Here is a 25,809-nt window from a genome sequence, read left to right on the forward strand (position 1 = left end):
CAAATTCTATTTCACTATCTTGAATGGTCCTCACAGGAAGGACTGATTGAAATACATTTATGACAATAACTTCTGTCTCTTTCAACCGGAGTTTATGTAATTAAATAATCCAAACTGGTGACTTTAAATGATAAACTTTTATTCTGAATATACTGTTTTGCACAAGATTTAACACAACATTTTCTGGGATTATAAATATTTTTATAACAGTATTATACAAATTTTTACAAAATTTTTTTTATCAGGCTAGTTAATTTCCACAAAAGTGTCAAGAGAACATAATAAAGGGGAGAAAAGATCTTTTGTTCACAAAGCCAGTTGGCCTTTTCCATGGATGCACACTGAGCATTTCAATAAAAGTATCCCTAAAAAGCATGATCCAACAATTATACGGCACAACAAAAAAGACAGCTTTGTCAGGTCACACTGTAAACTCAACTGGCATCTATACAAGACAGTACCCCATTAGTCTCAGTGGAATTTCTTTCAGTTAATTATGTGAACTAAAAATAAGGTAGAGGAAACTCTTGGTAAGGGTTGTCTGGGTCTTTGAAATTCTGGAATTTATTCAACATTTGATACTTCTGTTGTATTGATTTGCTCTTTACAGAAACGTACACGGAATATTAGCAATATGAACATTCTGCGGATGGGAAAACAGCACAAGTTCTAGACAGTAATAAAATATTTTAAGTTGGGGGCAAGTGAAATCATCGTTCTCTTCTACACCTGAAAAAAATCACACCGCTCATTTTGTTTCACAAGGTCAAACTGTCTACCTCTAGATATTTTAATGTCAACTAACGATTAATGGAATAGTTCAGAGTTTTAAATTAAGACATAGAATTTAAGCTTTGGTGGAGAGAAAGATTTAAATGAGACATAGAGCATCAAATAAGCAAGTAACACTTGGGTTGCAAAGGTCACTTAAAAGGGATACTGCCTATTTGAACCCAGTAAGGCCAGTTTTAAAGTTAATAAAAGGAATATTCTAGGAAAACTTACAAATGGCAGCAACACTGTTTTGTTTTTGTTTTTTCCCAAGTAAAGCAATAACGCCTCAAGCATTAGAAACATGAAAAAAGATCATACTAAAATCTTATAGGCCCAGGACCTAAAAATCTCTTCAATCAAACTTGCTAACTATGTCATGTTAAAAACCTGTTAGAAATATGGACCACGATTGGTGTTTGGCAGTAATGCTGGTTGTTCAAATGAAGAAAATATAAAGAAACCATTAATGTAAAAGTCATTCCTGTTACTCAACACCAACGTAAGACTTACTTTGATTTCGTTTTAATGACAAACTAACATTAAACTGGATGAGTAGAGCAAAAATGAAAGAACCCAAAGAGTGTAAAAGCTTTTTTTCTTGATCGCTTAGTCTTTGAAAAATCAATATTTATAACAGGCTATAATTTAAGTTCTTGTCAAGAATTAGAACTCACAGAAAAATCCTAAATTAAGTAAAACAATTGGATGGGATGAGTGTTACTGTCTCTGACAAAATGCTAGAAGGATGGAGACTAGTATTAGGCATGAGAACGTTTTTAGTCAGAAAGCACGTTCTTACCCAATTTATTACCAAGTACATGGTTCTCATAGTATAGGTTTATTTTATAACAGAAGAGAAAGGATCATAGCAAGACTCGTGCATGTAAATATATTTTGATGGCAAATGGAACCAACAGGACCCTGCCAAGAGATGCCAAGTTTAACTGTGATTAATGCGACAGTAATGTAGTTGATGAAAACATACTATTTCAGTGACATTAGCCATGAAAATATATTTAATAGATTTTAAAGATAATTTTAAGGTAGTTTGTTGTATGCTGGAAGCAATTCAGTTGCTTTAATGTGCATCATATATACACACAAACTAACATAATTTTATATTTTGATATCCCCTTCCCAACACTTTCATGATTTAAAATAGTCTAGCAAAAGTTAACAGTAAGTTTTAAATATGTAATCAACAAACAACATGATTTAAGCATAGTGTCACTAGAGTGAGAAGTTCCATATTTTTTTTTTAAATCACTTTGGTGTTTTCTAAAATGTCAATACCAGTTACAAATGAGACTACAAAATCACAACAATGCGTTAGAAATGGTAACTGATGTCAACTCTTAGAACAATAGCTGGCAAAGTGATTCCATTCCCACCCACCCCCATTTTTAAATAAAAAATAGTTTAAATAAGGAAATAGACACAAACTGTTCCTAGGGCATATCGGTGGTGGGAGGGAATTACAAAGGTATGCAAAGCTAAAAACAAAACAAACATCTTTTAAACTATGCTAAAGACTTGGTTATGTCTTTGATACGAGGAGCATATTAAAGCATGCTGGATAATGTTAATAAGATATTGACTTAAAAATGATGTATAAGAAAATTTCCAGCATATACACACACCAGTATTTGGCATGTTCAAAATAAGAACAAATGCATTTTGCCATAAAAAATATCTGTATACTTCCAGCCTTCAGCAGAATTACTTACTTGAACTAGAATTACACATTCATTGTTTTTACCCCTTCTTCAAACACTGTTGACTCCTGAAAATTATTTTTAAAAGCATAAATAATAATCTACCATATTACTCTATAATGTAATATCTGATTTACTACACTAATTTTCACCAATGAGGCTGTATAAAAACAATTTTGATTATTCACAATCAAGTATTCATGTGCATACATACAGATTCAAGGTTTCCTATTTGTTCAGATTATTATAAAACCCTCATCAAACTGCATGGAAATTTTGGTCAAGTGATCATATACCCTTTTACAACGGAGGGGGAAAAAGCAGCAGCGGCAGAAATGTCTGGAGTGTATGTGCTACTATTCATACGAACAAAGAGGAAACCTAGTGTGAATCTTCATTGAGAACATATATGTACTCTTCAAAAAATAAATGTGTCAAATCTGATTTATGTACTTAAAATATCTGTACATAGGTTTTCAGGCAAAAGCACGAGTCTGTATAAAATCCATGAATTCCCATTTCACCATTTACCTACCCCAGTCATTGGGCATTGACGTTGCACAGTATATTCAGAGTAATTTAACGACATTTTAAAGGATGACTTAAGTGCATTACACTGCAAGGTTCAGAGTCTTACATAACAATAATGTCACTCGGTTAACTTTTCAAAGGACTGTACAGTAAGAGAAAAACAAACTGAAAGTTAAAATAGCAGCAGCATCATGCAAAATACCCTTGGTAACCAAAGTTCATTTATCACAAGAAAAAACGTTTTCCCCTCCCCCCAAAAAGCTTCTCTTAGAGCATTTTGAAATATCTGGCTAGCACTACAGAACTTTACTGTGAACAAAAGAAACATCACATCGAAGCATTGATTAAGGGCTTACATTGATGAGGAAATATGTCACATGTTCAATTGCATCTTCAAGCACCTTTAGTTTAATAGTTTCTTAGTTATTATTTTCAAACACCAATTCATTACCCCAGCAAAACTTAATTGGTCGTCATTCGTGTTCTATTTTTGGCAGAGAAGCCATTCTTCATAAGGCATTTTATTTATGGCAACTTCTTTTTGTAGAAAATTAGCCATTATTTCAACAGATTACATCAATCTCTCTTTTTCTATTTTGTTTTTCAATAACTACTCAAAGCAGGAAATAATTTTTAACAGAAGAATACGTGAAGGCAAAAATAACTCCCCCCCTTTTTTTTTTCCTCTAGAGATTTTCTTGGTAAAAGAACAAGAATTGCAGCAAGTCAAAATTCCAGGTCAAGGTCAAGACAATTTATATGATTCATAAACAGTGTGGGGAGCCCTTTTACATATAATCACCAACAATGCAAACAACAAACTCTCCAATTTTCCAATAGAGCATGTATAGAATTTTGCTTTGATGTTATACATAGATGATGCAGCATTCACACAAGTTGAGGGATCTGAGACCCTGACATGCAGCCAGTGGGGGCCATAGGAGTCTGTGCCTTCCATCTAGCCATGGTACAGGCCCAGCTAGTGTCCTGCTCATTCCACAGTTGACCCTATTTTATCGCAACCGAGGGCTCATGTTTGGGCAGGGTCTGGAGTTTAATTATGCAGACTGAGTTTTAGAAGGTCATAACTGGCAGTGTCTGCTGCCAGATAAAAGCCAAAGTAGTACAAACTGGACTCCGATGATGGACCACAGTGAGGGATTCAATCCAGAAACACCACCACAATCAGTATAATCCTCCTGGTGGAAAGAAAAGGCGAAAGAAAAATCCTGAAGAAATACTTAGCAAGCCATCTCTCAGAGCACCAGTGTTCAGTCCACTTCTGACTCACCTGATAAAATGGTTTTAATTCGAATCCAAATAAATCACATTACCTTAGATTTTATAGTTCAGCAATTTTGAATAAAGTGATTTCCCTAGTACCATTTCAAGAATGCTTTAAATTTTGATTTGCAGATTCTGATGATTAAGAAAGAAAATACTTGAATAATAAATGCTGTTTTAGCTAATATACCAGTTGCTAAATAAATTAAAAAAAGACCTTTTGTACCAGATATTCCTATATATTTACAAAAATAAGGAGTAAATATAAAATTTACTATAGATTTTATAATTCCCAAGAATTATGATTTTAGTGATTATGCTCAATAAGGCAAGGTTTGGGGCTGGTAAAATCAATGTGAGAAATGATCTTCTCTATTTTCCATATCCTTTATTTCCAGTTTCAAAGGTGAACATACCACGCTGCCTATGTAGCATCTGGACCTTCACCAAAATTAATAATGTATTTGAATCATACATGAAAAGATACAAAACATATTTAAAATAAAGAACTAAGCTAGCAAGAGACATTTGTTTAATTTACAGAACCATGAAATATAAGCAATAGATATACTGATTTGGACCCCCCCCCCCGGGNGGACCCCCCCCCCCCGGTCTCATGGTAGCTCATTAAGTTCCTTTAAATGCAAAATTATCCTTTATCTTTTATTCCGGTTCTGTGTCTTGTAACATTTGCTACATCCTTCGATTTCTTTTAATTACTGAATTTCATAAAAGATGTTTAGGAAAATAAGTAGATGTAGATATGAGGCTTTTTAATAAATTCACTATGCCAAGGTTCATTGTCCAATAATCAAAATAATAGGCCATGTAAGTAAATAAATGAGTAAATAAAATGTTCAGAATGACTTTCCAAAGACTCTGAGCTTGCAGAGAAGAGAACATTGGCTTGTTTTCCTCACTAGGGTTCAATACAGTGCCTGCCACCCAGTAAATAAGTAAAATTTCTTTCTTGAGCTGCATTTTGAGACAGAACACTTCTGTTAAAGAGAAGTCTGAAAGAAACAAAAAAAATTTATTAAGAAAAAGTTTGTTTTTCAAAAGCTAGTTCCTAAATCTAAAGAGTCCATAAAATGATCCATTCTCGTTCCTCATCTTATTTTACTTCTCAGGAGGATTTGGCAATGAACAATATTCTCCCCTTGAAATATTTTCTCATGTGTTATTTGCCTGACACATATGGCTTCCTCCAAACTTCTTTGGGGTTCATCTTACTCTCTTTAGCTCAGTTTGCTCCCCTTCGTGCTCTCTACATGATAGACTTTTCCAGGAGTTACTTCTCTCTTCTTTGTATTTATACTTTCTTCCTAGGTAATCTAATCTAGTCCTATAGCTTTAAATTCCATTCATCTGTTAATAACTCATATTTTTGTCCTTTAAAATATGAAAATGATTTTTTACTTTTTTTATTTTGCTTTTAAAATTTTGACTTTCAGTTTTAATTGACAAATAAAATTGTAAGATATTTAAAGTATGTATTTAGGTGATTTGATAGACATTATGAAAGGTTACCCTCCAACCCAAGATCATTAACATATCCATTATCCACGTATTTATCACTTTTCCCCTTCCAGTGAGAATAATTAAGTTTTACTCTCTTGGCAGATTTCAGTTCTACAGCATTATCAACTACAGTCATCAAATTTATTAGATCCTCAGACTGCATCTACATTATGGCAGAAAATTTGTATCCTTTTACCAACCTCTCCCTATCTCCCCCTAGCCACTGGCAACTCCGTTTCTACTCTTTGTTTCTATGGATTTGATATTTTTCTTTTTTTAATAGACTCCGCATATAAGTGATGTCATGCACTATTTATCTTCGTCTGGCTTGTTTCCCTTAGCATAATGCCCTCAAGGTCCAACCATGTTGTCACAAGTGGCTGGACGTCCTTCTATCTATCTCCATACCACTTCTTTTTTATCCATTCCTCTGTGATGGACACTTAGGTTGTTTCTATATCTTGGCTATTGAAAAAAATGCAGTGAACACAGGAGTGCATATATCTTTTCTAGTGTTTTCATTTTCTTCAAATGAATACCTAGAATTGCCGTTTCATGTGGTAGTTGTACTTTTAACTTTTGAGGAAGCCCCATACTGGTCTTCCTAGTGGTTGTACCCATTAACATTGCCACCATTAAGACAAAGAATTCCCTTCCTCCACATCCTTGCCAGCACCGGTTACTCTTCTCTTTTTGATAATAGCCATTCTAGCAGGTGTGAAGTGATATCTCTTGAAGTTTTGATGTGCGTGTCTCCGCTAAGTGATGTTGAGCCTCCTTCATGTAGAGACACACCTTGGATATACTGCAGGTTCAGTTCCAGATACTCAATAAAGTGAATATGTCAGTAAAGCAGATCAAATGAATGTTCTGTTTTCCCAGTGCATATAAAAGTTATGTTTACACTATATTGTTCTCTCTTAAGTGTACAATAGCATTATGTCTAAAAAAAGCATATGCCTTAATACTGTAGTGACAAAAAAAATGCTAACCATCATCTGAGTTTTCTTTTTTCTTTGTTTTTGTTTGAGGGTCTTGCCTTGATTGTTGATGGCTGCTGACTGATTGATCAGGCTGGTGCTTGCTGAAGGTTGGGTGGCCGAGGCCATTTCTTAAAATGAGACAACAATGAAGTTTGCTGCATTGATTGACTCTTGCTTTCAAGAATAATTTCTCTGTAGTCTGGGATGCTGTTTGATAGTATTGTACTCACAGTAGAACTTCTTTCACACTTAAAGTCAATCCTCTCAAACCCTGTCACTGTTTGATTGACTAAGTTTATGTAATATCCTAACTCCTCTGTTGTTAATTTCAACAATATCCACAGCATATTCACCAGAAGTAGATTCTATCTGCAGAAAATACTTTCTTTGCTCTTCCAGAAGAAGCAACTCTTTATCTACTCAAGTGTTATTGTGAGATTGTAGCAATTCAGTCATATCTACAAGCTCCACTTGGAATTCTAGTTCTCCTGCCATTTCCACCCCATCTGCAGTTACTTCCTCTACTGCAGTCTTGAACCCCTCACAATCAGCCAGGAGGGTTGGAATCAAGCAGGTGCATTCCCAATAAGCAGTCATATTTTGAAAGGAATTTTTCCCCCTCAGTAGTAGGTCTCAACAGTGGGCTTCAAATGTTGTACACAAATGGGCTGTCACCCAAACTTTGTTGTTCCATCGATACAGGTACAGGTAGAGTAGGCTGAGCATAATTCTTAAGGGCCCTGGGATTTTCAGAGTGGTCAATGAGCATTGATTTTAACCTAAAATCACCAGCTCATTAGCCCCTAAAGAGAGACAGTCTGTCCTTTGAAGATGGGTAGTGACTTCTCATCTCTATCTATGAAAGAACTAGATGACACCTTTTTCCAGTAGAAGGCCATTTCATCTACATTGAAAACCTGTTGCAACCCTTGGTTTGTTTCCTGTAGTTAAGAGGTTGCTGGGGCAGGGGGAATGAGATAATTGGGTGATGGGCATTAAGGAGGGGACGTGACGGACTGAGCACTGGGTATCATATACAACTGATGAATCACTTAACTCTACCTCTGAAACTAATAATACACTATATGGTAATTAACGGAAATAAAATAAAAATTAAAAAAAAAAACCTGTTGCCTAGTGTAGCCACTTTCATTGATCACATCAGTAGATCATCTGGATAACTTGCTGCTTCACCTTGTACTGTTATGTTCCGGAGCTGGCTTCTTTGCTTTAATCTCATGAAATAACCTCTGCTAGCTTCAAGCTTTTCTTTTGCAACTTCCTCACCTCTCTCAGCTTTCAGAAGAGAATTAGGACTTTGCTATGGATTAGGCTTTGGTTTAGGCAATGTTGTGGCTGGTTTCATCTCCTAACCAGACCACTAAAACTTTCTCCACGTCACTTATAAGGATATTTGACTTTCTTATCATTTGTGTATTCACTGGAATAGCACTTTTAATTTCCTTCAAGAATTTCCCCCTTGCACTCACACCTTGACCAAATGTTTGGTGCAAGAGGCCCAGCTTCTAGCCTGTGTTGGCCTTTGAAATGCCTTCCTCACTAAGCTTAATCAAGTCTACCTTTTGATTTAAGGTGAGAGACACGTGACTCTGCCTTTCACTTGAACACTTAGAGGCCATTGCAGGGTTACTAATTGGCCTAATTTCAATATCATTTCATCTCAGGGAATAGGAAGGCTCAAGGGGAGAAAAAGGGATGGGGAAATGGCTGGTCTGTAGAGCATTCAGAAGATACACATTCATTAAATTTGCTGTCTTAGATGAGTGTGGTTTGTGGTGCCCCAAAGCAATTACAATGTAATATCAAAGATCAAAGATCCTAACAAATACAATTATAGCAAAAAAGTTTGAAACATTGGGAAAACTACCAAGATGGGACATAAAGACAAAAAAATGATACCAGTACAATTGCTTGATGGAGGGCTGCTACAAACCTTCAATTTGTACTAAATAAATAAATAAATAAATAAATTCACGAACAACAACAAAAAATCCCCTGCAGTATCTGCGAAGTGCAGTAAAGCAAAGTACAGTAAAACAAGGCATGCCTGTACCTGTTGGCTGCCTATTCAGATCCTCTGTCCATTCTCTAATCAGATTTCTTTTGATACTGAGTTGTATGATTTCTTTGTATATTTGGGATACTGCCCCTTATCAAAACATGCTTTGCAAATAATTCCTCCCATTTCATGGATTGCCTTTCAATTTTGTTTTTCTCCTTTGCTGTGCAGAAGCTTTTAATTTTGATGTAGTCCCATGTTTATTTTTGCTTTTGTTGCCTTTGCCTTTGGTGTAAAATTAAAAAAAAATAAAAATCATTGCCAAAACCAATGTCAACGAGTTTACTTCCTAGGTCTTCTTCTGGGAGTTTTACTGTTTCCGGTTTTAAGCTCAAGTAGTTAACCCATTTTCAGTTGGTTTTTGTGTATGGTGTAAAACAGTGCTCTAGTTTTATTCTCTTGGGTGTGGCCATTCCTAGTAGTTTGTATAAAAGAGACAGTTCTTTCCCCATGGTGTATGTTCTTGGCTCCTTTGTCATAAGTTAATTGAACATATATACATGGGTTTACTTCTGGGCTATTTTGTTCTATTGATCTGTGTATCTTTGTGTGTGTGTGTGTGCGTGCGCATGTGCACACATGACAGTACTACTGTTTGATTACTGTATTTATATAGTTAGAAATCAAGAGAGTGTGATGGCTCCAGGTTTGTTCTTGTTTCTCAAGATTGCTTTGGCTATTAGGGTTTTGTGGTTTCACACAGATTTTAGAATTGTTTGTTCTATTTCAGTGAAAAAGGTCATTGAAATTTTGATAGGAATTATAGTGAAACTGTAGATTGCTTTGGATTGGATGAACATTTTAACAATAATTCTAATTCATGAACACTAAATTATCTTCCCACTTATTTGTGTCTTCAATTTTCTTTTATGTTATAGTTCTTAGTGTACAGTCTTTTACCTACTTGGTTAAATTTATTCCTAAGTATTTTATTCTTTTGGATACAACTGCAAATGAAATTATTTTCACAACTCCTGTGATATATTAGTGTATAAAATTCAACTGATGTTTGTACATTGATTTTTTTAATCTTGCAATTGTACTAAATTTGTTTATTCCAATAGCTGAAGTCCTTAGGGTTTTCTATATATAATATATCATCTGCAAATATAGTTTTAATACTTACATTGCAATTTGGATGCCTATTATTTCTTCTTCTTGCCTAATTGCTCTGTGCAGAACTTCTAACACTATGTTGAAGGAAAGTGGCAAGAATGAGCATCCTTGTCTCATTCATGATGTTAGGTCTTATCACTGAGTATGATGTTAGCTGCAGGCCTTTATTATGTTGAGGCCTTATATACCACTTTGTTAAGAGTTATTATTAAAATGGATATTAAATTTTACAAGTGCTGTCTCTGCACTTATTGAGATAATCTGATTTTCATCCTTCACCTGCTTAATATGGCATATCACATTGGTTGACTTGTAATAAATTCCACTTGACCATGGCATATGTTGAATTCATTTTGCTAACATTTTGTTAAAGCTTTTTTGCATCTAGGTTCCTCTAAGATACTGGCCTGGAATTTTCTATTCTTGTGATGTCCTTGTCTGGTTTTGGTTATTATGGTAAAGCTGGCTCTGTCAAGTGAATTCGAAAGTGTTCCCTCCTGTTAGTTTTTGGAAGAGTTTGAGAGGGAATTTGGTATTAACTCTTCTTTGAATATTTGGTAGAATTCACCAGTAAAGCTATCTGGTCCTGGGCTTTTGATTGTTGGGAGGTTTTTGAGAGCTGATTCAGTTGCCTTACTAGTAACTGATATGTTCCGATTTTCTATTTCTTCATGAATCGTTCTGGATAGGCTACACGTTTTTGGGAATTTAGCAATTTCTCCTAGATTTTCCAGTTTTTGCCATGTAATTGTTTATAGTAGTTTCCTCCAATACTTTATATTTCTGTGATATCAATTTTGATGTTTCTTCTTTCATTTCTAGTTTTATTTATTTTAATCCTCCTTTTATTTATTTTTGGTAAGTCTAGCTTAAGTTTTGTCTATTTTATATTCTCAAAAAAAAAAACAGCTCTTAGTTCCATTGTTCTTTTCTATTGTCTTTTTAGTTTCTATTTCATTTGTTTCTGTCATAATTTTTGTTATTTCCTGCCTTCTAGCATTGGTCTTAGTTTGTTCTTATTCCTTGAGGTGTAAATTTAATTGAGATCGTTCTCCATTCTTAATATAGGTGTTTATCACTATAAACTTTCCTCTTAGAACTGCTTTGCTGCTTCCTAATAGTTTTGGTTCAGTGAATTTCCACCTTCATTTGTCTCTAATTTATCTTTAATATATAATTACATATATTTATTTGTATGACTTGTCTTGAATATATAATTATATATATTTATATTATATATATATATATAGACGTATAATTTTTTCTTTTGCTTTCCTCTTTGACCCATGGTTGTTCAGTGGCATATTATTTTATCTCCACATATTTCTGACTTGTCCAGTTCTCTTCATATGCTTGATATCTAGTTTCATACAACTGTGGTCAGAAAAGATGCTTGATAGGATTTCAATCTTCTCAAATTTATTAAGGCTTCTTCGGTGTTTTAACATATGTTCTATCCTGGAGGCTATTCCATGTGTACTTCAGAAGAAAGTATATTCAGCTTTTGGATAGAATGTTCTGTAAATGTCACTTAAATCCATCTGGTCTAATGTGTCATTTAACTCCACTGTTGCCTTGTTCGTTTTCTGTCTGGATGATCTATCCATTGATGAAAGTGGGGAACTGAAGTCCCCTACTATTATTATTACTATTTCCACTATTATATTGCGCCTGCTTCCCCCATTAGGTCTGTTAATATTTGCTGTATATATTTAAGTGCCTCTGTGTCAGGAGCATAAATATTTACAAATGTTGTTATATCTACTTTTGGTTGAACCCTTTATCAATATATAATGATTATCTCTTATTACATCTTTGTCTTGAAGTCTATTGTGTCCATTTGCATGGAATATATTTTTCTATCCATTCACTTTCACATGCTTTAAGGTGTGTGTCCTTAAAGCTGAAGTGTGTGGTTTTGATTTGTGTTTGCCTGATGACTGCTGATGTTGAACATCTTTTCATGTAGCCATGGGCCATTTTGATGGCTTTTTTGAAAACACGTCTATTTAGTTTTTCTGCCCAATTTTAGTTATTTTTTAAACTTTTATGAGTTCTTTATATATTCTGGACATTAACTCCTTATCCTATATATAGTGCTTGCAATCCCCCCCCCCTTTCTGTAGGTTGTCTTTTCATTTAGTTCTTTGGCTGTGCAGAAGCATCCTAAGTTGAATGAATTGGGATAATTTTCTTTTTCAGATATCTTATTATTAATGTATAGAAATGCACCTGACTTCTGATTTTATATCCTACAAATTTACTGAATTCTCCTCAGACCTCCATACTGATTGATCTCTGCCACCTCTCCTCTTTGAAGTTTTCTATATACAGAACCATATCATCTGTAAGTACTGGCAGTTTTATTTCTTCCTTCATATATGGATCCCTGTTATTTCTTTGTCTTGCATAAAATTCTAGCTAGGACTTCCTGTATTATACTGAATAAGAGCAGTGAGCGTGGGGTCGCCTGGGTGGCACAACGGTTAAGAGTCTGCCTTCGGCTCAGGGCGTGATCCCGGCGTTATGGGATCGAGCCCCACATCAGGCTCCTCCACTATGAGCCTGCTTCTTCCTCTCCCACTCCTCCTGCTTGTGTTCCCTCTCTCGCTGGCTGTCTCTATCTCTGTCAAATAAATAAATAAAATCTTTAAAAAAAATAAAAAGCAGTGAGCGTGGGCCTTCTTGTCTCATCTCTGAGACAGACATTTTCCTCCAGTGAGTGTGTTAGCTGTGGGTTTGGCGTACATACACACATGGCCTTTATTATGAAGGATGTTCCTCTATACCCCTTCTGACCAAGGTTCTTAACCATGAAATGATGTATTTTGTCAAATGTACTTTTTTTTAGGTATCAATGTCATTTTTATCTTTTATGTTATTACTGTGATACACTGCATTTAGCTATGTGACATTTTTATGCTTTTTTATATTTTCTCTTTATTGAAGTTCTCACTAAGTTCATGCATCTTTCTCCCGACTTTGGTAAAACATCATTAAGACCCTTATTTTGAACTCCTTACAGTCTGTTAGCGGAGTTTTATCTTGTTTTGTTTGGAACATATTTTTCTGTTTCTTCATTTTCCTGGACTCTATTGGTTTCTCTGCATTAGATAAAACAAACAGCCACCTTTCCCAGTCTTGAATTGACTCCCATGAGGTGGGCCCATATCTGTCAGTACCCCGGGAAGGGGGGTGATATACAGCACCTAGATGCAGGCAGAGTAGAGCCTGGACCTGGCGGCAGCAGTTAAGGTATGCAAATAGAGCTCTTCCTTTTAGGGTATGACCAACCAAAGAGCATTTTTTTGTCTGTTTTCTCTGTGCTGAGCCCTGGGGGAATATGCTGATAAGAACTATTTATTTGCCACTGTCCAGCGGTACCTGAGAACATCAGCCCTACGGGTCACCATAGCCCAGTGATAAAGGGGGTGTTCTTTGGGCAGTAGCCTCAAAAGCCAAATGCCAGATGTGTTCACAAGCTCCTTTCAGGTAGAGACCGGTGACCTGGAGTGTGTCATAGGGTGAAAGTGTAGGCATATGCTAAATGAGAAGCCTTAGTCTCTCTCAAGCAATAGAGGTTATCTGCATACTTCAACTGCTATCAGGGAAAGCGTGAGAGTAGGGCATTTCTGTCTGGTCCATCTTCTCTGAGCCATGGGAGGCTAGCCACATAAGTCCTCGTGAGCCTGATGAGAACCGTTTGTTTCTTTAGTCCTGTGGGTCTCATGGACATAAGCCCTAGTAGACTTTCGGACGTAGTCGTTGGGGAGACTCTATCTTGGCTGGAAGTCTTTCAAGTTAGAGTGTTAGATGTTCAGACCAAATCCTTCATTTCTCAGGGGAAAGCTCAGAGTTATAAGTTTCCTCCTGATTTTATGTTGCTGTGTCAGTGAGGGGGATTATGGAGATAGTGTCTCAGCCTTTCCTACCTGTTTTGATATGGCTATTTTCTCGTTCGCCCAATATGCATGGGTCATTCAATTTCTTTCAGAGGGAATGCTTTGTTTATAGTTATAGGGTTAGTGTGTCTGTGGGATAAAGTGAGTTTGGGACTTGCTATGTCACCAGTGTGGACCAGAACCACAATAACTCACACTTTTGTATCTTCAGACCTGAATCCTCTCTCCTTTGACCTCCACACTGATCTCTGCCACCTCTCCTCTTTGATGTCTCACAAAGGTCTCAGACTTGCTCAAAGATAGTACTTTCTGAATGACACTTCTAGGAGAAATAGATCAGGGCAAAGTCAACAAGTCATCTGTGACTGCTCCTTTTTAAAACTTTTTCCAAATGTAATTCACCAGCATGTATTCTTGACTATAGCTTCAAAATACATCCCTAGACTTACTGCTTCTCACTATCTCAGGTCTAATTCACCATCACTCCTTCCAAAAGCTGCCTCCCTTGTCTCATTGCTTCTACCCTTGCTCTTTTACAATCTTTGTACCAAAAAGCTCAGGACAAAATCCAAATTTCTTAGCAAACCTAGGGAGCCTGGCTGCCTCTCCATCTTCCTGTATTACTCTCCCCTGCCCCACAACTTCCTCTGCTCCAATAACACTGTCTCTGCAATGGGTCAAAGTGTGTACTCTCTCTGGGACTTAGTCCTTGCTTCTCTTTGTTCAAATACTTTTCCCTCTAGGTAGGATAGCAAGATAAAAGAAACAATGCTCAGATTTGAATTCCAGATTAAAAACATTTTTTAGAATAAACATTTCAAATACCTCATAGCCAGAAGAATGGTTGGTCTAATTCAGAGGTGTACAGTAAGTATTAATTTGATGGGATGGAAAATTAGCACATAAATAAGACCATTAATGTATTGACAATATATTTTGTCAAAGAAATTCCTCTTAATGTAATGAAAAAAACTCTCTGACTCTGTTTCTATTGCTTTTACTTTTATATTTGTAGTGTTTTCGGATTTATTTGCTCAGTTGCATTTCCTGTGTGTGATGATGTCTGTTTCAGTCTGGGAGGGGTATTTTAGATAAGTTGATTGGAGTCCCTCAAGTCTGCAAGTTGGTTCACACTAAAAAAATCTGTCTCTTCAGTTTCCTGTCATGTTTTCTCATGTGTTTTGCATGGGCAACCACATATACCGAGACTGGAAAAACATTCTAAGTTGCAAATGCACTGATGTGGGAGAAACCTTAGCATTTTCTGTCTTAGGGATAGACCAAAATCCCATGCCCACTGATTTACCTGCTCATAGTCTGATTTTTAAACATTGGTCCCTTGTTTCAGTTTAACACATTAATGTAAAAAAAAAAAACAAAAACTATGCAGTGTTAATATTATATATAATTTTGAAATATAGTAATTTTCAATTTTCATCTAGAGACTTCTCTTAAAAGACTCCTAATAAACATGGCAACTGAGAATTCCTTTAGTCACATGATTTTGTCCCAAGGTTTTCTTTTTAAGACTACATATACTAGTGGCTAAAATATCTTCAATTGTCTCTCGTTTAGCAATACTTTTTAACTCTTAAATCTGCCTTTGTTTCCCCTATCCAGAATAACTAGGAGTGATTTATTTTCTGAATATAGTGATTATATTCAAAAGGCAAATCACTGGTGAAGACCTCCCCATAATGGCTAACTTTGAATTTAAATACATCTGTAGTTAAATCACCTACAGCAGCTTCAAAGAAAATGTAGTTTTAAAATTATTTAGGCAGCTGGATACTACACAGTAACTCTTTTAATAGGAATAAGTTGTCTAGCAAATAATTTGTTCTCCTACATGGCACCATTCCCCACTTGCCACATTAATCCATGAAGTAGGTATTGTATTTGTTCAACTATTTAAATGTGTGTATATCTACATATACACATCTGCATATTCATTTTTCATGTACCCAATAATGTGCTTTCACAAATTAGGTTTGCAGTTTGGCACATATTATTGGCTTTACTTCTTTGATAAACTTTAGCTTTATTTTTCTTTTGTTTGTTCTTCTTTGCCACTTAACCCTCCAGAATCCTCTTGTCAGAAGGTCTCATTTTAACACTTCTGTTTTAATGAAGTCCTCACAACTGGTTATCTGTAATCGATACTCTTCTTGGACTCCATAGGATACAAGGATCTTGGCTGTAGACAGTCTTTCTTGAAATGCTTAGAGAGAGATGATCCTTAAGAAGATGTCAGAGATGTGTGAGCAGAATCTCACCCCCCACAAATTCCTAGTTATAGCTAGACTGGCACTGAAGCATTGACTTTCACCTCTATTGGTCTTCAGTGTCAGGAACAGCTGCCAATTAACCTTAGTATTTTTAGGTAATATTTTACATTATTTTTTTCAACTTTGGGTTGTTTCAGAGAAAATGATACTTCTTTTGATGTTATCACAGCAACACTCAAATTGCATAAACTAGACTCACTGTTCCATACTGATAACTATGTTTTTAAAGACTCAACCGAAATCTTATCAACGTAAAGTATATGCCATCTACATCATCTTCTCAAGACTATTCGTTATATATTCCTCAAGGACATAGTAACAGGGAATCCCAGATGTGCTCTTTTCATCTTTGAAAAATTATTTCGTTATAATGTACTGATCCCATCCAGCTGAATCTACAGTGGTATTTATTTTCTTGGTAAATTTATAGTTTGGTGAGAAAGAAAAATACCATAGAAAAATTCACAATCAATCACATGAGAGTCTTTTAGATGAAAAAAAATTAATGCTTACCTATAGACTTTTAACATAAAGGTAAAGAGGGAACTGACCTGTTTTTTGTGTTAGTTGCCTGTATATCTTACCTAAAAAGTCTATGATTGAGAGAAGTAGAGTGAATATTTACAGTATTCCTCACCTTTTTTCTTAGCCTTATATCATAGTTGGCTCATTTCTATCATGATCACAAATAGGGAGGTGTGGAAAATATGATTTTACTATAGTTTTCATATGTAAATGGTAAAATCACCTCCGTAGGGATCAGTAAAACATGACTTCAAACAGCTATCTTGATATCAATTTTAAAAATACATCCATGGAGAGGGGATCATTTAATTTTGGTCTTTTAATGACCCAAATCAGCTAGCTCACTTTCTCTTGGAATCTTGTGCCATGAAAACCATTATTTTATTATCCCAGAAAAAAAATGTAGTTTTCTGAATCTCTCGTGGCTACTTCACTTTCCTCCCCCTCTGATGAGCTCACTCCATTCACAGTAATGGCCATATCTCCATCTAGTGGCTCCCTAATCAATGAATACCTGGAGAGCAGGGAAGAAAGAACAGTATAGAAGTTGCTCCAGTAACACTAATCACGATGATTCCAGGGCATCAGAAAAGAAACTGCAAAACTGTAAATGAATCCCTGACCACAAGCTCAGGCCCTAAAATATCTATTCAGTCATATAATGATAGAATTCAGAAGTTGGTCAAAGGTTAATAAAGGATCCTTTTAGCCTAGATAGTAAGTAAAATAAATGAACTTAGAAATTGGAAGCACTTGTTCTAAAATAAGAATATCAATATTTTGGTAGTAAAATAGAAAAAGTTGATTAAGTCATATTTGTTTAAAAAAAAAAAGAAAAATAGAATTGTTGACTTGGAAAATAATGTTAGATAAAACTAAAATGGTTCATTAATGTTACATTAGCATCTTTTGAAAACAGAGATGACCAGCTCTAATAATTGTCCTTAGGCTATTTTTCCCCATGAAGCATATATAATTTTTCCCACACTGATTTAATCGTTATATAAAACCTTAAAATACTGATTTTTAAATAAACACAGGAAAAGGATATGCTTGACTTAGGATTAGAAACTTAAGCAATACCTGCATTCAGCTATTTACAAAACAATATAAGTATTGGGATTTTAAGAACCTGGTTTCAGGACACTTACTTATTATAGTGGATTTAGGGATATGGATTATTTCTTAAAATTTCAAGCCAAACACACACAAAAAAGAAAAATTAGAGAAAGTGACTGACCATCCACACCACATGAAAACTTGCAGTAAAATGAAGATAGGAGCTGACATCATGGTACAGGCACGACTCGTTGTGCACATAAGTTGATCCTATTAATAACGGGCAAAGTAGCAAGTACAGGAAAGGGAAAGAAAACACAGAAAAGAAGACATACAAGATGAGATTTCATGCAGTTTGCTGGCAGTTAGCAGTTTATGTGAGCCTCCATCCAGTGCAGATTCGCAGTGACCATTGCAAAATAAGCATTACCAAAATATTTCACTGCTAAAGAAAACACCAGACATTATTATAAGCACAGTAAGCTACTGAGCAAAAGTTGTACTTTCACACACACTCCGATGTAGCATTCACAAGAACGTGAACTACTGCAAATTTTTGTCTTAGTCCAATCTTTCTAGGGCCTTGAAGAAGATCCTCTCCTAGGGTGAAAATATTTCAGGCAACAGGGCTTTTTACGTGATCTTTAAAGTTCAGCTAAGTGAGTTTAATCTCAGGCTTTGGTGACAAATAGTTGATGAATGAAGTTTCCCTAATGAGCAACACTCGTGTTGGGCACACATTCAACATTCTTTGGGATATGATTTGACATGGGCAAAGCTCCTGAAAATCCCTAAGACGGAACAACAGAAATCCTCGAATCTGGATTTTTATTTCAACTGGATAAAATGGAAGAAAACAATTCGGGGCAACTCGGAATCACTTTCTCCATCAAAGAGAAGTGATCAATAGTCCAGGCAGAGATAACTGGGATTTACTGGCTAACACATCTTGCTTTTTAAGCCTTACTGCTTATCACTGATTTATATTATCTAACTGCATAGTATCTATCTGTGGAAATGTCTTATTTTTGGGGGGGGAGGGGACAAACGTAGCAATGTGTATATTTGAAGAAGTAAGTACATAGTAGATAAGTCCATTCTAAATAGATTACAACCTCTATAAATGCACATTAATGAAGAGGTGCTCTGACATTTATTTTATAATAAAAAATTCATAAGATAATGCTTTCTGGTGGCATGCTCCTTGGAGTCTACAAGCCACTTTTAGCAAAGGCCCACCATGAAGAATCAGAATCTAGGAAAATTATGTTTAACATTAGTTTTTAAAAGTAGGCAGGGGTTACGGTGTGGGCTTCATATTTGAGAACAGTTTCTTAAAATGATTTTAATACCATACAGCTCATTGCATGCACAGTAGGTCAGACAGTGTTTGTCAGAAGACTGCTGACCTACAGGAAAGCAGTGGTCCTCCTAACCTCAGATACAATAAAGATGTTTTGTATAATTTATCAACCCTTTGTAATTGACCTGGTCTAATATCATGCAAGGTAAAAATACAAATCTGTGATAGAGTGAGAAACGATGTTAAAAAAAAAGTATATAGGACAATAGCTGTTTCACAGGTTTTTAAATACACTAAATAAAGAGTAAAACTAACAAAAATAGCTTTTATATCTCCAAGAATAAATGAAGGGAGGCAACTCATAAGTAACACTGTCAATTACTATTGATGAGAAAGTGTTTAAAATGGTCAGATTTGTGACCGCAGATTATTAGTAAATTCGTTGGAACTGCGTTTGAAAGTACAGTTTCTGTGAGAAGGAGTGACAGAAGAAGCAACGGTGAAGCTGAGGCTAGCCATGAAAAATACTGAAATGAAAAATCTACTGACCAGCAAGTACATCATGTTAAGGAGAAACACTATGGTTATGTTTGAGGTAAAATTGTAATCTATCTCCTTAAATTCTTGAAGACACCACTGAGTTATAATATTTTAATGCAATAAACTTTTGGTCTTACCAAGACATTGTTATCAAAGCAGACATCAGGCCCTTTTCGGTATCTGGGTTGCTTAACCATATCACAAGGATCTGGACCATCAGCTGAAGACACTTGCTAAGGAATATGAAGTTTTTCTTTCCACACAATTAAAAAAAGAATAGACACCTATGCCATGAGTCTAGTCCAACACAAACTAGCTCCAGTGCTTAGGGATTTAAGGAAGTAAACTTTCAGAAATTTTCTTTTGTCAGACTAGTGGTTTTGTGAAGGGATCATTTTTACTTTACGTAGCATGCCCTTGGGCAAGTACTGAACAGATATTTGTAAAATGTAAGTGGATGAAATGAACAAATGACTCACAGTAGAAGAGTCATACATAGAAAGCCCAAGGGAGGACCTGGGTGCCTCTGATTTAGCAAGACAGAAATACAGACTAATTGCTAATAGTAAACCTCCTTTCTAACTTTTTCTTTCCCCTTAGAACAACACAGGTAAGTGCAAAGAGTCTAGGCACTCTGCAGAACCTCTGGCTTCTAAAAAGTGTCACTAGTCCCACCGCATTGTCATTTAGCATGTTTACAACCCGAAGCAGTTTTGCTGTTCCTGCCACTGCAGCTGGAGCACGGGCCAGGACTTCCACCTTTTTTAAGACTGAATAATATTTCACTGTAGATATACATCACATTCAACCCCATTTTTAACCCTCGAGTGTTGACAGCTTTCTAGCTGCCCAGGCTAGCAAACCCAAAAACCCAGCACCTGCTCTTTCAAGCCATTTCCAGATCTACCTGGAAATCCGCACTGCCTCCTCCACAAAGCCTCATTATAGGAGCAGGAAACCTTTCACCTTCTTCTGGTACCTGTGTGGCATCATCGGTCTGCACATTCAAACCAAATTTTGTGTGAGGAGTCCCTTCTGCCCGTGTGGGTAATCATGGCACTCAGTGGTTTTCTCTTGGAGCATAAACAATGTGAGGATGTTAAAAATGCATTACTGGCAGGGGCGGGTGATTCCCAGCATCTCTGAAGTCAAAGGATACAAGTCTGCTCTGCCTGTATGAGCAGTCGTGTGTCACAGGGACAAGTCCCTTTGCTCTCAACCATAATGAATATTAAGTTGGTGTTCATAAGTTTTTCAACATGAAAGATTCTGCAAAATAAATATTTTTAAAAATCACAGAAAATGAACATTTATCCAAAAATCTTTCAAAGAATCTTACATATAAAATGAAAGCCAGCATCTGACATCTTGAGACACAAAGCATCACCAATATAAACAGTAAAACAAAATGAGGATGATTTTTAGCAGAGAAATAGGATAATAAACACACGGTCCTATCTTACCTCTCCGGAATACTCGAAAATTGCAACAGATTTCTAAGTGTTAGTCCTCAATGCAAAATAAGAACTACTGAGTTGCTGTAACTTTCAGAATCAATGTATTATTTGACATGCCTAAGGAATTGTATTTATTAATGAAAAGCGACCTTAATCTACAGATACACAAAAATTAGAAGCCCAAAATGTATCCTGCCCAAGCTAAGGGCAGAGTTCATCTAGATCAGTGCTGGTCAATAACCGTGGAGATGGAAATGTTTTCTGCTTTGTCTAGTGCAGTTAACAAGGGCTGCCCGAGGCTACGGAGCACCTGAAATGTGACTAGTGGGACTGAGAAAGTTTCTTCTTAGTTGTAATTGATAATTGCAATAGCGTCTCGGGCTTGGTAACTACTAAACTGGGCAGGACAGCCACAGACTGAATAAGGGCTTTCAGTTCAATTCCAAGCAGGTTTGTTCTGTCTTAAACTGCTGCTCCTGCCTTTAATGACAGATGAACATTTCTATCTTAGTCGCTCAAGTGTCATTTCTTTATGATTATACATTTTCCAAAAAAATTGAATTTTCTTTTTCTCCACTGAACTTGGGGCACAAAGTGGATTAAAAGCAACCATGATTGAACTTAGTATCATGAATACAAACCTGTACATTAGCAATCTGTGCTTTAAAAATTATTACCAGACACCTATTAGTCAAAAGCCAAAAGATTCTGAGATTTTGAGATAACCATACAGCTACAATTCTGTTTGCTAAACTTGATAGTATGATATGCTAAGTTCTGTACAAGATGGTATGACTTTTTTCTGAGTTGATGCCTGACTCTTCTCTTCCAACCCTCAACCTCCTCCTGGGACACAGAGATTTGCTAAAGGAACTCAAAAAGTCATACTGATCATGTCTGTTAAAAAATCATGCTAGTTTTAACTGCTGCTGGAAAACATCTCTCTGTTACAAATATCTGGATCCCCTAGCAACTCTTCCAGCCCTTTCATAAGCTCAGATGACCTCACCTCCTCCTATTTCCTCTTCTCTAGGTTAACACTGCTTCTAGAATAACCTGCCCTCAGTCACTAAAACAAAGTGTCCCCCATCTGTGCCTCTCTACTCCATTCTCAGGGATCCTGTGACATGCCTGATCATTCTCTCTCAAACTTTGAAAAGTCCCACCTTGCCTTTTTCTTCTATCCTTCACAACCCACTTAAATTCTCAATCTCTTCCAAAAATTGCTCAAGATGTTTTATGCCTACTGGTGACTAACATTAACCTTGATTTTTAGGAAGTGATATTTTCTCCTAGTTCTTCACCCCAATTTAAAGATGCATTCAATGTAAATTTCAGTGAAGAGTAGAAGTAAAGTACCTCCCTCCCCAGGATATCTTTCTGTAAAACTATTTAGTAAATAAATGTAAATAGAAATCATATATTTGGCCTAGAATTGCACAGAATTACTGTAAATCTAATCTTATTACACTTCATATAATTCTATGACTTCAGAAAAATTCTTAGAGGGGTCCTTTTAGAAAAATACAGTAAAATACAATCAAGTTTTCTCAGTTTTGCCTTAAAGTAGGTACAATTTTCTTGATCCTATTATGATAGTTGAAAGGATTACAACTTACCCAGTCAGTACAAATTCTATAAAATGTAAATTTTAAAACCTACAGCAAAACTAAAGATCTGTTTTCAACTACAATTAGTCCTGTGTCTCTCAGACACGAACACTAATCTCCGTTACTTTCTGTAATGAAGTGTAATGAAGTGATTCCAGTTTCTTAGCGAACACGGACTGTTCCTAAGAGGAAGACAGGTTTACCTGGAGCAGTTTCCACAGTCTAAAACACCACTGAATGATTTGCTATCGTTATCGAAGAAATACTGGGTTTGTTCGGTAATGCAACTCTGCTTGGACAGAGAAGTTGTGAAATCCTCTTCTTCCATCTCAACTGTGGGAACAAACACAGATCAGCAGGAGGGCCCAGACCTTTAGTTCTCAGGAAGCAAAGCAAGTGTATAAGGGCAAGTACCTGCAATGCTTATTTACTGCTGAGTAAAGTACTGGCAGCCCCTAACAGATGCCCAATAAATAGCAAGAGAATAAATTTGATAAATAGGAGCTTATAAAATGGAGGTCAACAGAACATTAAAAAAAAAAAGTTGGTAAAGCATGAGGAAAGTTTTGACAAAAAGATTCCCACTTACCAAACTATCAAATGGATGGGCTCTTTCATAGACACAAATGCACATACTTTCTCACTGAGTTGGGTGAACTCAGCACATCCCCAAAATTTTAATTATTATGACAATAGCTCAGTATTCACATACCTGCCTCAAGAAGTCGTGGAAAGGTCAAACTCAGGAGAAACTGCTGTAGAATAGACCTAAATTGTAAATATGAATAATTAGTGTTCAAAATCTAAATAGTTTTTTTTATAAACTACACAATAAAAACCTGATTAATTTTGCCTGTATACATTTCTTTTTCATGTGTTGAGAAAAAACTGAGAATTTGCCAAAAGAAAGTTGAGGAGAATTTTTATGTAAGTATTTCTTAAATTTGACAGAGCAGTGTAATTTTTTTTTTTCTGTATGAGAAGTCATGAAGTCAAAAATGTTCAGGACCAAGTGAGTGATACTTAAGGGTGAAAAGGCCTAATAAGACATGTGAATATAAAATATTCCTTATTTTAGTTTTAAAACGCTGTGACAAGAACAACTTTGTGCCATGGGTCTGTGAACTCCTCACTTGACAATATGGAATATGTTTGTAAATACATAATGTTACATTCATGACCTAAAATATACCTGTGATATCTAGGGCATACAGTACATTTCAATTTTACAGTAAATGACAATTGAGCCAACAGTACAGAATGGTCTGGAATTGAATTTAGTTAAAAAAAAGGGGGGTGGTGGTGAGAAGGAGGTAGATTCTGGCCAGAAAATAAGATAAAACCAATCAGCTATTTCAAGATTACTATGAGATTTAGAAAACCTGAGTCAATTAATAAATACCATTGTCACAACAGAGAGCACAATCCCCCCCCCCCCAATAGGATATTTAATCTAAAATCTTTGTACCACTTTCATATGAAAGCAATTACTTAATTTTAGCTGGGAAAGTCTCACCATCAAATGAATGTTAAAGATTAATCTACATGGAATGAGGCTGGGACAATATGGAATGAGGGAAAGGATACAACAGGAGGGGTGAGGAAGAGAAAGGATCCCAGACAACAAAGGAGGTTTAGTTACTTGACTGACCAGAGCCAAACAATGACAAATTCGATCTTACAGACTTCCCACAGTGCCTCAGTTTAAATGTCTTATTTTCATAGATGGTAGAATATAAGTGAGGTGTTGAAGGAGGGAAGGAGGGTGAATCAGTGAAAAGAATTAGATCCCTTCCAGCAACACGATGCCTCTAAAACTCTGCCCGCCTTTGTATGAAGAAGAAAAAGTGAAAAGAGAAGTCATGATGTCTTGAATTTGATCCATGAAGACATCTAATTTGGATATTGAAGGCAACAAGTAGAAACTTTTCATAAGTTAATACACCTAAAATTTAAAGAATTGTGACGAGAAAAACACTAGAGCGTTTCAACAGATCTCCGAAGAGGCCAGAGTTTGCAGGAGCAAACACTGTTTTCATACAAAAAAACTGAGTTAACTGTAACAGCTTTAAATTGACCATGTAAGTATGATCAGAATGTGCTTCAGGAAACGAAAAAAAGAAGTTCCTCTAATAATGACTCACATGTCACAAAATCTGCATTGTCATCAAATCCGTGACTATTTTACAACCCCTTGCTCATGAGCAGTAAAAATACAACAGTGACTTACCAGGCGGCGGCAGTGGCCCACCAGCCAATGTGTAACACGTCTGCTAGGGATGGCTAGAAAAGAGAATTGAACAGTCGTGACGGGAGCGGACACGGAGGGCTCGCTGGCGAGGAACCGACGAGGGGACGATACTGACCACGTACGCCGAGCGATGCCCTGCTCCTTGCTTGGGTGCGGCGCCGGGTTCACACACCGACTGATAATCGTAAGACTTGTTGAAAGCATACACCGATATATTAACCAGGTGTCTCATCAAACTTGGATCGATCTCTCCAAAAAATCTTCCAATCTAGTACAGAAGGAAAAATAATAAAGTTTCAGACGGACGCCAAGTGTTAACACCCCAAGCGTCGCCATGAAGAGCCGTGAGAGGAACGGTGAGCGAAAACTACTCTGGAGCTGACAAGCCCCAGCCGCGAGGCGGCGCGGGACATCCCGAGAGAAGTGAACGGAGATGCGGAGCGCTCACTGCGCACGGGCTCCGGGTGGTGTTTGCGGGAAGAACGGGCACGGCTGACTAAGCATTAAGCTCACAATCGAATTCCTTGCGCGGAAGAGGAGAGCAGCTTCACTGAGAGAAATGGGTTGGGGCTGGGAAAAGAGGAGGAACCTGAAGGGGCGGACTTGAGGGTCACCCACTTCAGCCCACAAACAGGGCCAGTTAAGAAAATGCTCGTTGTCGGGGCGCCTGGGTGGTTCAAGTCATGATCGCAGGGTCCTAGGATCAAGTCTTGGGTCGGGCTCCCTGCTCAGGGGGGAGTCTGCGTCTCCTTCTCCCTCTGCCCTTCTCCCTGCTCTTCCGCGTGCGTACACCCTCTCAAATAAATAAAATCTTTAAAATATATAAGAAAATGCTCACTGTTGAGAGATCTTTTCAAAGAGAAGCCAGAA

At 36.5% G+C, this 25,809-nt stretch overlaps 1 protein-coding gene across 6 annotated transcripts in view; it reads right to left on the bottom strand.

Annotated features, from left to right (window-relative positions):
* Positions 1-712: 712 nt before the first annotated feature.
* Positions 713-25,809, bottom strand: part of CACNA2D1 (calcium voltage-gated channel auxiliary subunit alpha2delta 1) — a 484,461-nt gene continuing 459,364 nt past the window's right edge. For all 6 annotated transcript variants that reach the window (XM_011223063.3, XM_019798051.2, XM_011223062.3 and 3 more), the window contains 7 exons: positions 25,055-25,207; positions 24,919-24,971; positions 23,401-23,456; positions 22,892-23,021; positions 20,781-20,890; positions 19,759-19,841; positions 713-4,219 (listed from right to left, as the gene is read on the bottom strand). In XM_011223063.3, coding sequence (XP_011221365.1) covers positions 4,103-4,219; positions 19,759-19,841; positions 20,781-20,890; positions 22,892-23,021; positions 23,401-23,456; positions 24,919-24,971; positions 25,055-25,207 — 702 coding nt within the window. In that variant the 3' untranslated portion in view covers positions 713-4,102. The remainder of the gene's footprint in view (positions 4,220-19,758; positions 19,842-20,780; positions 20,891-22,891; positions 23,022-23,400; positions 23,457-24,918; positions 24,972-25,054; positions 25,208-25,809) is intronic.

The sequence above is a fragment of the Ailuropoda melanoleuca genome, chromosome 1, assembly GCF_002007445.2.
Source record: "Ailuropoda melanoleuca isolate Jingjing chromosome 1, ASM200744v2, whole genome shotgun sequence".
Lineage (NCBI taxonomy): Eukaryota > Metazoa > Chordata > Mammalia > Carnivora > Ursidae > Ailuropoda > Ailuropoda melanoleuca.